The following is a 14,008-nucleotide window of genomic DNA, read 5'->3' on the forward strand; positions in this document are numbered from 1 at the left end:
TTTCTACATATAATAGCAACTCCTCCTCCCATCCGCATCCCAGGTCGATCTTTTCTGACCATCAGGTAGCCATCAGGGCAAATCATGTGAGACAAAATTTCCTTGTTGAGCCACGATTCCGAAACAAAACAAATGTCGATGTTATTGCTGTTTAGCTCCGCGAACAAAGCAGGTGCCGCATCCACTTTCGCCAGAGAACGAGGGTTAAGCACCATACATTTAGGAATAACCTTAGGGGCTATTGCAAACTTTACGATTTTCACTGCCGTGAGTGTGCGGGATTGATTTCGATTCTTCGCGTGACGCTCTCGTGGCTCGCGATAGGAAATTACAGTAGGAATATTATGCAAATCCGGGGCAGAGCACCTTGGTGAGGTTGCAGGTGTGGAGTTTGACGAGTTTGTTGTTTCCAACACAGGGTTACCAATATGGCTCATGCAGTTATGTCGTTTGCCACTTCGCTTTGATCTTAACTTTCTCCGTATCCCTAAGTCTCCTAGTTCCTTGAACAACTCTTCAGGTATCCGTTATTTATGCTGGCGTTTCCCGATGGATCTTAAGCTGGAGGAACTTTATTGAAGCCGTGCTGAAACTTGTGAGGATGTTGGTCCGGTGTCATTTCCAACATGGCCGCCTCGAATTCCAGTAGGTGGGACGAATTGACGTTCTCCCGATCTCCAGCAGCTAACAAATTGGTATAAACTGTACAGGGCTAGAAGCCAGGGTGTCCAGTTGAAGTTTGACGACCACATTATCTCGGATATATGTCAGCTATGACTGTATATGGACAAGGTATTAACAAACATTACAGAATCTTCGCCACATGGAAAATAAGGTGAATACATCGTGTCTTCCACCTGTCCTCCCCCCAAGTGTTAAAACCATGTTTTCCGCAAGTCTTTCACTGTGAACTTTCGAGCAATACTCGACAACTAAAGAATGGTGTTTGTCCAGAAAAAATCAAAACCCCAAAGAAAAAGCATTTTTGGGGATGTTAGAAAGGAAAAAAAAGCAAACAATTGAAAACATTCGTTAACTATTGCTATTTCCAGTCCTTTTTTTTTATCTCCGATGAAGAAAACCGTTATATTTTGTTCAACCCATTGTCATGGTGCTTGGGAAATTTTGAATGCTATCTTGAAATTATTGGCTTTTATTGAGCTAATGACGTTTATGTGCTCTCGAGATATTTTTTACCTGGTTACTTCTTTTTATCTACTTTAAATTTCAAAGAAAAGAACAACGTTTTTGATAGAGAAATATTTGGACCCAGACGCAACTCATGCAACTTACTTATTTCGTTATGCAATGAAAAACAAGAATATGATAGAATGAAAAATAACAATAGAGTCCTATAGAATTCCTATAAAACATTCTGATATGATATGCTACGTGAGCCGGCCAATATTCAAGATGATGTGGACTTTAAATATAGTCTTTGTCCAGACCAATTTTAACCTTGGAGCCGAGGAAATTTTGTTTGATGGGTATAGGTCTCTTCAAAAAGGCGAAAATAAAAACAGTAGAAAACGTCACGCAAATCCATTAAATTCAGTGCAATTCATATGTGAATGATAAGGGAAACCGTCGTTTTACATCTCTTAGATGGTGCTTCAGAAGTTTGAATGCTCTCTTGAGAGGTTTTAGCGGAATCAATCGCCGGATGGTTTTAGCCCTAGATTGTTAAGTATTTAAGTTACCTGAATCGGTATGGGGATATTACTCAAAAGCAAAACGGTCCCAATGACCACATTAATAATCTTAAATTGTGGTATATCTAAGTATTCCCAAAAGTAAAATGATGAGTCTTTTGTTTATGCTTGGGATAGTCTCAAATCATAGTGATCTATTATGCATTTTCGTCTAGTCTACTAACTGTATTTTAAATAACCTTATTATGTAAAATTACTAGCACAACAATAAATCCCTGCAACTACACCGGTTCCGTGCTGTTGTAGCCTGCTTGCAGGCGGTTCTCGGTGTTATTATTGCGGAAAACCCTCTCCGCTCGGTGTTCACGTGGCTTAGAATACAAGATGGCGCCCGATCACCGAGCGGAGAGGGTTTTCCGCAATAATAACACCGAGTACCGCCTGCAAGCAAGCTAGTGCTGTTACCGCAGTTTAAATGGATGCTTATTTTGGGAAGGCTATTTCGAAACAAAAGCATCATTCGAAGTAGATAAGAACACGAACGAGTACAATTCGGTAAAATTAAAGGCGTGATGACCATCCTTCAGTTGACAAATTCCAATTTGACACTTTTCACCTGTTTCTATTATTATTATTATTATTATTATTATTATTATTATTATTATTATTATTATTATTATTATTATTATTATTATTATTATTATTATTATTATTATTATTATTATTATTATTATTATTATTATTATTATTATTATTATTATTATTATTATTATTATTATTATTATTATTATTATTATTATTATTATTATTATTAAAGAGTTTGATCTTAGCACAGAGCACTTTAAATTCGTCTTAACCAGCAAACGAGTAAGTACATGGTTAGAATCTCAGCAGAACAGCAAATTTGGTGGTTTTGGTAGTTTTGCTAGGACGATTTCGAGGTCGGTGTGGAGACAAACTGTGAAACTCTATAGGACACGACACAAAGTGTAGCGGCACCAGAGTAACTTGGTTTATTGCATTCTGCTTAGAGTCAAGAATGGAGGTTGATAACACCACCAGATTGGGGGCAAGTCTTATCTTTCCTGGGTATGTCATAACACCAGCAGTTATTGCAGTTGAGGAATTAATTAATAATATTTACCTCCGCGTTTTGCCTAGCATTTTGGTTTATCTGCTATTCTTCTGAACGCCAGTGTCTTGCTGGCCATTGCTAGGACTCCGTCACTCAGAACGCCTTCAAACTTAGTAATACTGAACCTAGCAATAACTGACTTTGGTTTAGGGATCTCGCTGTTGGTATTAAGCTTCTCAGCTAAAATAGCCTTCAGAATTTCCGGTGAGGACGTATACTGTCCGCTATTCGAGATTTCAGAAGCGTCTTCAAACGTTCTAGCTGGGGTCTCCTTTCCAACCCTTTGCCTTTCTACGCTAGAAAGATTCCTATTTGTCAATCTCCATCTTCGCTATGAATCAGTCGTCACTGTCAAGCGGGTTGGAATCGCGATAGGAGGGACTTGGGCGTGTCAGTCCTTGTAAATATTTGGCGTTTAACCGGTTAAGCCAAGAAGCAGCTTTATATATTCGTTACAATCGTTGTTGCCGTAGGACTGATCTTGTCTGCACTAAGTTATGCGCAAGTATTTTGTGTTTTACGTTGCCATCAGAATCAAATTCAAGATCAAGCGACGGAAGAACAAAACAACATTTCCAGGAAGAAAATGAGAAAATCCGTTAGTACATTGGTATTAATCTGGTTTATTTATCTACTTTCTCCACACAGAGAGGTAGATCCTGGCCCATGGTCTGCTAACCGCACCCACTTGAGCAGATGTGTTTTGTTTTGATCAGGAATCATTTGGCGTCAGTAAACTTCGGCCGAATAACCACACCAGAGATCCGCCACTAAACCAGCATTCACACATAAGAAAAGCCCCTTAGCGTGACAGTCGAAAACCTGTCTGAAATAAACGAGTGTACATGCCCCTATGTCCCAATCCCTTCTTCTCCAAACAGGTGGGTATTTTTTTTTGAAAACATTGATCTGTTGACGGAGTTTATGAGAGACGTGTGAAGGGCGAATCATATAAGCAAACCTCTCCCTTGCCCAAATGTCAAATCAAGGCCTAGGGCCCGAGTTATAAATTCGGATTTACCCACCTTACCCACCCCCTCCCCCCCTTTCACTTTTCTTATGGCCCGTCCCTTATCAGGCCTGTACACAGGATATTTCTTGGGGGGAGGGGAGGGGGGTAGCGAAATCCAAAAAAGTTGGGGGTGGGGGGAAGGGAGTTCTCTGATAAAAATCTGACCACCTCCGAAAAAACAGCAACAAAAAAAGGTTTTTTTATGCCTTTGCAGTATCTCCACGGGACATTTATTGTCGGATTTGGATACATCCTACAAATAGCACGTTTATTGAGAACCGAAAGTGGACCTTCGGCCGTTGTTTGTGTGTGTGTGTGTGTGTGTGGGGGGGGGTGTGTTCGTACCCCCTGCACCCCCCCCCCCCCACCCCCCTGCTTATTTATCACCATTACTCTATATTTGTTCTCTTTTTTGTTTAAGTCAGGGGCGGTGGAGTGGTCCCATAAGTGGGGGGGGGGGGGGGGGGGGGGCGAAAGTTGGGGGAGGGTGGGTAGTGGTTTCAGGGGAGGGGTGGTTGGTGGTTTCAGGGGGGAAGGGTGGGTGGTGGTTCCAAATCCTATTTATAAGAACATGGGGATTTTAAACTGTTCAAAAAATTTGTTGTAGGTATATATGCATATACCCCTTGAAACCCTTTGGTTTAAAAAAAAATATTATATAATATATTTAAAGAAACATCCGCTCAGAAATGTGGGGGGGGGCGCTTTGCAGAGTAGGGGGTGGGGCCTGGCGCTCCCCCCCTGCCCCTCCCCTTCCGCCTCCCATGCAAGTTTATGGAAACCACTTATAAAATTTATAGACAGCAGTTTTATGCTTGACCTGTTATTTTGAATTTTGAACTTATTACGGTACTAAGTTGTCCATAGCTGCAAATGAGAGAATATAAAGGCACACCTTCAGAACCTTCACCCTAAGGTAAACTTCGCCTACACCCAATGTCTTTAGATCCACCGGGTTGTGGTTGGCGACCAATACCTGAGTACAAGGTCTAAGAGCATCTAGTTTAGAGGAATTCTCGTGGTTTTGCTATAAGAACTAAGTCTTACGAGCTCTGTTTCTTCTACTTTTTGGTTATTTGGATATTTTGGAGAGATTCCACAACACCAGTGAGCTAAAAACCTGCATGAATGCATGGGTATCCTGTGTTCTCCTACCGCTGACCGAAAATGCCTTCAGTGGACGACAATTGATAGGGATATCTTTGCCCGTGTACGGTAAGTTATGTATATTTTAACCCGTCTCTCTAAAAACACATGCCTTGTTGTGTGCATGCTATGATTTTTGAGTTAAGGGTCGCCTTGGATTAAAAAAAATGACGGCCATTATCGTCATAAGGTTCCTCTTCCCGTGAAAGTTTTAATCATGTAACAACGACAACAATGAACAGGCAAAAACAATATGTTGTATATGTAATAGAAAAATCACGAACAACAAGTGAGAAATTGTTAAAGAATAAACGCGAAAAAGGAGTGAAATAAGGTTTAGCCAAGGTGTGTGGGGGTGGGTTGTTTTAGTGCAATGTTCCTGTAAAGTCCTGGATCCCGAGGACGAACAATCATATTTTAGAACCCATAATTTGTTAGCTGTTAGTTTGTTGTTAGCAATGTGTGGCAAATCTAAAAGGGCTTGTGCGTGTGTTTGTTGTTGGTGGTGTTCGGAAGGGGGGGTGGGTGGTGGTGGTGTGGTTGGGGGGGAGGGGTGGATGTTGACTGCAGCCCTCCTATTAGAGAAAAGACAAGAGTCACTTTACACCATCAAATTTCATGTCACAACTGCTGCTGACTGCTCCCATGTAGCATGCCCAGCTTACCCCCCTAGCCAGCAATAAACTGTGTTATCTATATTTGTTTCAACCAGATTCAAGAACGTCTCAAAATGAGTACAGGTGATGTTGTACTAAAGATGATCAGGGTCAAGCAGGAAAGGAAGGATGATTTCACTGAAGATGAATATTTTAGCATCTTGCAAGATTTGCAGCAAAAATACTGTCCTTCTATGTCAGAAAGTTGGCAGGAATGCAATCAGGATGGCGACAGGAATAATGCAGAGCAGAGAGTTAAAAAGGAGGATCTTGTCCTAGATGACAACATTATTAATGACAATGATGACAACAATAACAGCCATGGTTACAGGAGCAACAGCGACTGCAAGAATAATATAAACAACAACAATTGCTGCTGCTGCATCAGAAACAACATCATTATGGGAACTGACAATAGTAAGAACAGCAACAGGAATAACAATGACTACTACAACAACAATAAGATCAGTCTTACCTTCCACGATAACAACCTGCCATCAACAAACAACAAGGTGAATACCAGCATTGCCAAGGACAACAACAACAACAACAACAACAACAACAACTTTATTATAAGGGATAGTGGCATTGTCAGAAATCACAGTAGCCACCACAACACCAAAAACAACGGTGATAATAACACCACAATTGTTACTGGCATTAACAGCAGCATCACCATTAACAACATTAGAATGCCAACTTCAAAAGACAGTAATCATCGAGACCACAAAGACTACCCATTCGAGTGTACATTCTGCCTTAAGAGATTTCGCAAGGCTGTACATCTCAAGGCTCACTTGGAGATTCACTCGTACGACAAACCATATAAATGCAGACACTGTGGCAAGGGTTTTCGCCAATCAAGTTATCTCTCAGCACATAAACGGACACATTTGGATAAAAAGCCATTCAAGTGTGATGAATGTGGTAAAATGTTTGGCAAGAGAACCCATTTGAAGCATCACCAGTTTATTCATTTGGGTGAGAAGCCATATAAATGCTCTAAATGTGACTCATGCTTTCGCCAAGTTGGGCACCTAAATGATCACTTGAGGACTCACAGGCCTAAACAGCTAAAAAGTGGTACCAAAGCCGAAGTCAAAATACAGAATTTCATCTGTGTTAATTGTAAGAAGCAGTTTACCTTAAAAAGTACACTTGTGCGTCACATGAAAACCCATACTGGTGCTGAGAAACCATTCAAGTGTGCTTACTGTGGCAAGGGTTTCTGGCGCTCATTTGACATGAAAGACCACCATCGCCGAATACATTCAAAAGGGATACCATTGTGATATTATAAAGTTTTCTTTTTTTTCTTATTTCTTCTTCAAATAATAACATATAACAAATAATAACTTCTAACTTTAAAGTATGCTTCTTCAATTTTTATACTAGTGCTTTTTACCCGTTTTGATTATTTAATATTTTTATATTTTTGTCACTTTGAAACTGTATTCTAAGCCATGAGTGACTTTCAAAAGTAAAGATTATACAAGAAACTATAATATATTTTTGCTAATCTAAAGACGCTCTAGCAAGAAGTTATTAAAAAATTTGTCTCTTTCTGCTTGCACAGATCATGCTTTTGCTTTGGGACTATTCCTTCTATTCTATTGGATAAGCGTGCTTGTGGATAGCTACCCGTGTAGACGCGATTTAGGGCATGCACATCTAAACGTGCTGTAAATAGTGAATTATTTATCGTTATCAAAGAGCTCCTACTCTGCTCGTTTCCTCGTGCAGAGAATCTGTCCTTTCTTGTAATAATTTTGTGTCCGCTATTGGATAAAATTCAATAAGAATATCCGCTTAAAGCATGGTTTTGGATTACTGGTTGTTTTAAAGGCTGGGTATAGACGTCTGCACTGGGCAGAAAAACACTGGTGTACTTGTTAGACTGCACTTCGTTGGTCTGAAGCATCAAGGTAGGAGGAATTTAAGATTATCACCCTAAAGAATAATGATTAAGTTTCTAAGTTGCGAATCAAGTTAAGCTGTCTTAGCATGATTTGAAACCTTAAATACCGTAAAACCATGTATAGCCGACCATCGACTCCTATACTGCTATATATAGGTCGTGAGAAGTACCCACAAAAGGCAAACATTTTATGATAAACACAATGACTCAGACATTATTTAAAGGATAGATGGCATTTCTAGTGGAGGGGGAAAAATATATATATATATTTATAAAAACATAATGAGATAGGAACTACTGCACAGTTAAACAACTCCGACTACCTGTTTTTCCTACCTGGATTTTGATGCAAAGGGCAAGTGCTTCACGAGGAACAAGGGGGGCTGAATCAAAGTAAAAAAGTAGTGTTATTTAACGAAGAAAAGGATCCCCCCCAAAAAAATATTTTTTTAGTTACTAACACTAGTTAGTTTCTAGGCAGTTTCTCAACTTTTATTGATGCTGTTCTTGTCTTCTTTTTTCTTTTCTAGATGAAGGTGATCCTTTCTACTTGTATTTTCCTACTGGGTTTGAGCTACGTCGCCAACCAGCCCGGACCTGATACAGTAATAGCAAAGGTAGTATATATGATACTGAAACCTTATTTGAAGGGGCAAACTCGCCCCCTGTCACCTTTGTACGTTCCTATCCATGATGCATTGATTTTTGTTTCTGGCCACCTATTCTAGTTCTTGTATACTATAGGAGGGTAAAAAATCTGCGCTAAGCCTAAACCACATGGGCTGCTCAATTTTTCAGAAAGACGTTCAACATAAACGCTGACTTATTTTTCGATTTAATTTACATGCTCGCAAAATGAGAATTGTAGGGACCAAATGCGAGTAGTTAGAAAGCGTTTATATGAATCTCATCTCCTCTTCTTTTAAACTAAGTTTTATTTAACTTTGATTTTCCCTATCTTCAAAGCATAGCTTTGGGCCGATAACGTTCATAGCCCAGGCCCCTGGCCCTGCCGGTCCTGCTGGACCACCAGGTACTCCCGCGCATGTCAACTGGAAGCAATGCGCGTGGAAGAATTTAAACGACGGCAAAGACAGCGGGCTTATCAAGGTGAGCGCTTCAATGGAAAGTGAGGCTAGCCCTTCTTAGGGAAACATTAAACTACCCTTTTGAAACATTTGGATTCGAATCATGTTGAAACTCAAACAAATTATTGAGCCTCGTTATAAATTGGAAAATATCTGTAAAAAGCGGATCCACCACTAATAGAACTATGTGTCACACGTGATCAAGTGTTAGAGTGATCAAGTGGTGGACGAGGGTTATAGCAGAGGGCACCCCCACCCCCACCCCACCCCCCCCCCCTAAAATAGAAGTATATAGAGTAATTATAAGGGAATGACCATTAGGGGCGTTGCTGTACCCCCAAATTTTTTTTTATTATATATGTATCTTGCCCAGATCGTGACCCCTCCGCTCAATGTTTCGAGACCTGCAACATCTCTATCATAGAACATCAAGCAATTCATAGTCGATACCGTAAAAAGAAATAACGTTAGCACATCATACATTCGGACCAGTCGGCCCGGGCAAGTCGGCAACCATGCACGGGCAATAGACTCTAGCTTCCCGTCTTGGCCCGACTGGTCCAAATGTGTGTATGCTAGTGTGCCAATTAAGTTCACTTATTGTAAAAAAAAGTAACTAATATGAAAAAAAGGACCACAAAGTTTGTTTCGTGTTTATTAGGAATGCGTTTTCAACAAGTTAAACGACAGTACGTCTCTACGTGTCGCGTTCGATGGTGAATTTCGTGTCGCTTTCTGTCAGCAATGCTGCCGACGGTGGTACATTACCTTCAACCAAAACGAGTGCTCGAACCCAGTCCCCATAGACGCAGTGCAACACCCGTCCATAGTCGTCGCCAACTTCAACCTCCATGAGCATCGACACTTTGGAGGCTACTGTGAGGGGATCCCTCGGGGGCAAGTTCGTGTGGGATTGTGGGTAGGGCAATGTGTTGGTACGAATATGGGGAATGCGGATGCCTCTACTGGGTGGATGTCATCAACGAGGATCATCGTGGAAGAAGTCCCAGCTCCACAAGCTTAAAAACAATTAGGTCAGACATCTAATTCCTTGAGAGAATATGCTAGGGGAATAAGCCCGGATTTCTAAGTTAGGGAATATATTTAGCGAAAGGGCGGGATTTTTAAGCTTCGTAATACCTCCCATAATTCCATATTGAAATCGCCAATAGCCAAACTAACACCAACAGCCTAAAACGAGACCGTATTGTTGTTAGTGGGATCGGAAAAATATTATGTTTGTACTGCTTAATAACCGATTGTCAATATATCAATATTTTGTGCAATTTCTATATTATAAAATAAAAGATAATCATAGTGATAATAAATAAAATTCATAAATAATGTCGATATGGTTTAAATCATCAAAGCACGGTTGCCTTCTCAAAAGGTTCCTCAAATTTAATGGTTTCAGATTTAATTGTACAAGCATCCCAACCTCATCCCCAAGGCCCCCTCCCTTTCCTGTCATTTGGGTCGCGGAAAATGGCCCCGGGATCGGCCGGTCACGTGACTCCTTCTACACTCAGGATTTCTGGGTGTTATACATAAGCATAAATAATTCAATGCTTGTCTTCAAAACAAGATGGCGGCAGAATCGGAAGTCCCGGCCGTTTTTACTCGATTTAGAGTAAACTAAGAATTGTACGCACAGTTTGCATAAATAAGCCGTTTATCCGCAGACCAATCAACAAGTAGAACGCACTGGCTGATCCCAGGGCCATTTCCCATCGACCCAAATGACAGGAAAGGGGGAGGGCCCTGGGAACGAGATTGTGAGCAGCCCATATCAAACATATTCCCCACGGATAGTGTCCTTCGTCCGCTGTGCCTTATATGGTCATATATGCCCATATTTAGAAGTACTGGAGTTTCCCCTTTCGCGCTTCTCCAACAAACATGGCGGCAAACACTGATTCCCTAAAGACTCGTAGTGGAAGAATTATAAAGAAACCGGATCGCTTGGTCAAATATTTAGACCATTCCTCAGTTGATACGTACGTGAAAGAAGAGAAAGAGGAAGAAGAAAAAGTCTGGGAGATAGAGAGAGTTTTAAACGTTGAGGGAGACTATGCCTTTGTGAAATGGAAAGGCTACAGCGATAGATATAAGTCTCCGTTTTCTCTTTCACCGAATCCGCAGTTGTCATGCTATTTAGCCGTGAATGCTGGGAACCCAGACAGTAGTGAGGTAGCAAAAGAAAAGCTTCCCATTTTTTGCTCCGAGGATAAAGAATTGTGGCTGATTCGACATGCACTGTTCGATGAGCTCCAATTTCGTACACCCGAGAATGACACGGGACTCATTCGGAGAGTACAAGTGAAAGTCCCCCTTTCAAAGGAAGGTTTTTCCTCTTTGTTTGGTAAAGGGACATTTTCTTTTGCTAACTCACGAAAGCTGGATTTTTCAGGGACCCGTAATATTCGGTTCCCGTGCACTGCTGTCGAGTTTAGCACGGTTATTGGTACGGAGTTTATGGCTCGGCAATCGGCCAGATTCGAGTACAATATGTGAAGTTGACTCATCTTCGAAGATGTGGATATCATGAGGATACGAGCTAAGGATTAATTATCATCATAGTTCGTGCCCCCGTTGTACTTACATCTCTGAATATGGGTCAGAGGAAGAAAGGCCTAGTATGTGTCGACCGCTAGAGCGCAAGTATCCCCCGCTGAGCTTTTTGGAGATCAGCTTCGTACGGCGTAGACGGAATATGCTTCACAACTATGGCTCGGTAAGATAAAATCTCTCTATATAAACTAATTGTTGACATCTGTTTCAACCGATTTCACTGAATTTCCAGTCGAAAATAAAGAGGGGGAATTTAGATCCAGGGAATGATACAGATTGTTTTAATGTTTTTAATGCCTTTATATAATAATGTGGGTACAAATAGTTATACAAGTTATAAATAGTGATATTTACAACAGTAATAAATAGCACCAAAAATATAATAAATAAATAAATACATTTTTTCTTTGTCTTCACTGCTTTTGATATTTTCTCTTGACCCTTTCCAAATTATTTGCCCTACTGAACAGTTTTCTGTTTTCCCTCCCCATGATCTATAGAGAGAAAAATACACAGTTGTAGCAAGCGATTAGTCTAGATAACATGACGTTTTTTTTTTTCACTTGGAATTACCTGTACAGTGTAGTTGCTATTTTCCCCCCTTTCTGGCTACCCCTGTGGAATGTCTTGTTTTGCATGTGGTTTTTCTTTTCCACTGTCTGGCAATTGAACTGGTGGATCATCCCATGAATCTCCAAAAATTGGGGGACATGATAAACAAGAACTGTAGAGAAAAAATGCATAAAATTACTTGGTCTCGGAGATCCCAAGTCACTTAAGGAATCTCATTTTAATCTTACCATGTATATATGGAATTACATCCTGTGGAGAGATAAAAGAAAGCACAATTAAAATAATATATCTACTGATTTTTATTTTTTCAGTGACATATGATCAAATAAGGCTTGTGTCCTGCCAGTTCAACTAACCACAGGGATGTAGAATTACCTCATCAAACGTGGCCTTTCTAAATTTGGTTCCCCATTGGCGGGCCTTTTCTTGAAAAGCATCTGCTCGAAGATGTGCTTCATCTCCAGGATTTGCCCCAAGAGCATCAGTGAGGACCATCAAACGTTTCCACACTTGTGTCAGCTCTGATATGCTAAGAACTGTTTTCTCACAAGTAGGAGTGGACGATGGCTACAAAACACAAAGCAATTGTTAAATTAGCTTTATACACAGTAGTATCCTGGGTGTGCTGGTCTTTTTTATAATGAAAATAAAAATCATACCTCAAACACTATGTTGTTGCGGTCAAGATGATCCTTGAGTGTGGCACGTAGGAAGTCCTTGGTGCCTGTCGACCGCAGATGGAACTTCCTACATTCCTCCACTAGCTGGGCTTTGGTCAGACAGTCAAGGCTGGTGATGGACTTGTTCTCCATGTCTCCTAGGAAGGCATGAAGATCAAGCCCCCTAATGATAGTTTCCAAATCATCACCTTTATAAGGAAAAGAGGTATCAAAGAAAATAAATAACCAAACTTTATAGTAATTTCATATTAGTTTCAGTTATTATAACAGTCTTTTCTATTAAGTCAGTTATTTACTTACAATCCAAAGAGCTCCACTTGGTTGTTGTTTTGCCACTGTCATCCTGGACATCATAGAAACAAAACCTCACACCTGCAAATACAATATGGCAAGAAAACAAAATGATAATCACCATAAGACATCCCCTATACCCATTTACCCTATACATGAAATTTTTATTTACCCAAAGCTTCTATTGCTTCTTCCATGGCTTTTTTAACATTCTGCTCTATAGCCCAGCAAGCAACCTAGAAGTTTAATATATACCAGAAACTTTTTAAAAAAATGGCTCAATGGAGATTTGAATTAATGTGAAAATGCCAAATTGTTAAATAAGCATAATTTTACCTGGTTGAGAAGTTTTCCCATGATCCTCAATTTGAGGTGCAGGGTGTCGGGTATGACCTTGGTAAATTCAATGTCCACGAGAGGTAAACATTGAACTCCCTTGGCATTTGGACACCCAACACGTGCACGGCACTGGTTTAAGGTTCTGGTTATGGGCCATTGTGGGACTGAAATTTTTATCAAATTTATCTAGTTATTTATAATATAGCTGACAATGGAATAATTCATAAAAACAAAATTATCAACAATCATTATATTCATTACATAACATTCATTATATAAGTAACAAAATAAACTTACTAGAAAAGTCTCTGATCATCCTTTTGCTGCACTCGCACCAAATGCAGAAGTACAAGGCATAGGGACTATTAATTCCGAGAATACACGCCATGAACTTCCAGTCAGTACACATCACCCTTAAAAAAAGGGATAAAAGTTACATATGTCCTGTTTAATGCCAGATCATAAGATTATTGGTTGCAAAAAAAATGAAACCTACCAATCAATAGTGTATTCAAGGCCATTAACAAGAATGCCGGTTCTCCCTAGGCCCATACATACATACTTTTTATTTGGTCCTTATACAGATTGTGTACAAGGGATGAGTTCCAATTAAAATTAAAGATTGTTTCACATGCGATGAAGGACTACAGCGTTAATGTGCTTCGTAACGCAGTGATTTTGGCAATCTTATCTGCTTATCTTCCTCGAATGGTCACACCAAAATTTTGATGATCGCATGCCCGATTACAATTGTTCGGTTATATAAACAATGCCTTGGTACATCCTCTAAGGTAATACATAATCTCCACTGAACTCTGTCAACCTAGCCCCGTCCCCAGGTTTTTACCTTGCTGACAGATCCATAATGCTTTGCGCGCAGACTCACACTTTCCAATATGGCGGACGCATGAAAGGGCCAGTGACGTCATAGCCATGTAAAGCGTGAT

At 40.2% G+C, this 14,008-nt stretch overlaps 3 protein-coding genes and 1 long non-coding RNA gene across 4 annotated transcripts; 3 read left to right on the forward strand and 1 right to left on the reverse strand.

The window, feature by feature from the left end:
• Nucleotides 1-4,578: 4,578 nt before the first annotated feature.
• On the forward strand, nucleotides 4,579-7,174 carry LOC5500369 (zinc finger protein 391). The gene is made up of 2 exons (XM_032368799.2): nucleotides 4,579-5,014; nucleotides 5,658-7,174. The coding sequence occupies exon 2, from the start codon at nucleotides 5,676-5,678 to the stop codon at nucleotides 6,891-6,893; it is 1,218 nt and encodes a 405-aa protein (XP_032224690.2). The 5' UTR covers nucleotides 4,579-5,014; nucleotides 5,658-5,675; the 3' UTR covers nucleotides 6,894-7,174.
• A 271-nt stretch (nucleotides 7,175-7,445) lies between these two features.
• On the forward strand, nucleotides 7,446-10,007 carry LOC5515668 (collagen triple helix repeat-containing protein 1). Its single transcript, XM_001635700.3, has 4 exons — nucleotides 7,446-7,526; nucleotides 8,050-8,136; nucleotides 8,486-8,629; nucleotides 9,269-10,007. The coding sequence occupies exons 2-4, from the start codon at nucleotides 8,050-8,052 to the stop codon at nucleotides 9,629-9,631; spliced, it is 594 nt and encodes a 197-aa protein (XP_001635750.3). The 5' UTR covers nucleotides 7,446-7,526; the 3' UTR covers nucleotides 9,632-10,007.
• Nucleotides 10,008-10,180: 173 nt separating this feature from the next.
• LOC116614521 lies at nucleotides 10,181-12,416 on the forward strand. The gene is made up of 2 exons (XR_007306736.1): nucleotides 10,181-11,341; nucleotides 12,063-12,416. It is a non-coding gene; the product is annotated as an uncharacterized LOC116614521 (long non-coding RNA).
• On the reverse strand, nucleotides 11,463-13,628 carry LOC116619954. The gene is made up of 10 exons (XM_032385326.2): nucleotides 13,558-13,628; nucleotides 13,359-13,474; nucleotides 13,059-13,225; nucleotides 12,895-12,958; nucleotides 12,732-12,803; nucleotides 12,411-12,619; nucleotides 12,127-12,318; nucleotides 11,979-12,000; nucleotides 11,752-11,902; nucleotides 11,463-11,672 (listed from the first exon to the last, which is right to left on the reverse strand). The coding sequence occupies exons 1-10, from the start codon at nucleotides 13,611-13,613 to the stop codon at nucleotides 11,513-11,515; spliced, it is 1,209 nt and encodes a 402-aa protein (XP_032241217.2). The 5' UTR covers nucleotides 13,614-13,628; the 3' UTR covers nucleotides 11,463-11,512.
• Nucleotides 13,629-14,008: the final 380 nt, after the last annotated feature.

Source organism: Nematostella vectensis, chromosome 15, assembly GCF_932526225.1.
Source record: "Nematostella vectensis chromosome 15, jaNemVect1.1, whole genome shotgun sequence".
Lineage (NCBI taxonomy): Eukaryota > Metazoa > Cnidaria > Anthozoa > Actiniaria > Edwardsiidae > Nematostella > Nematostella vectensis.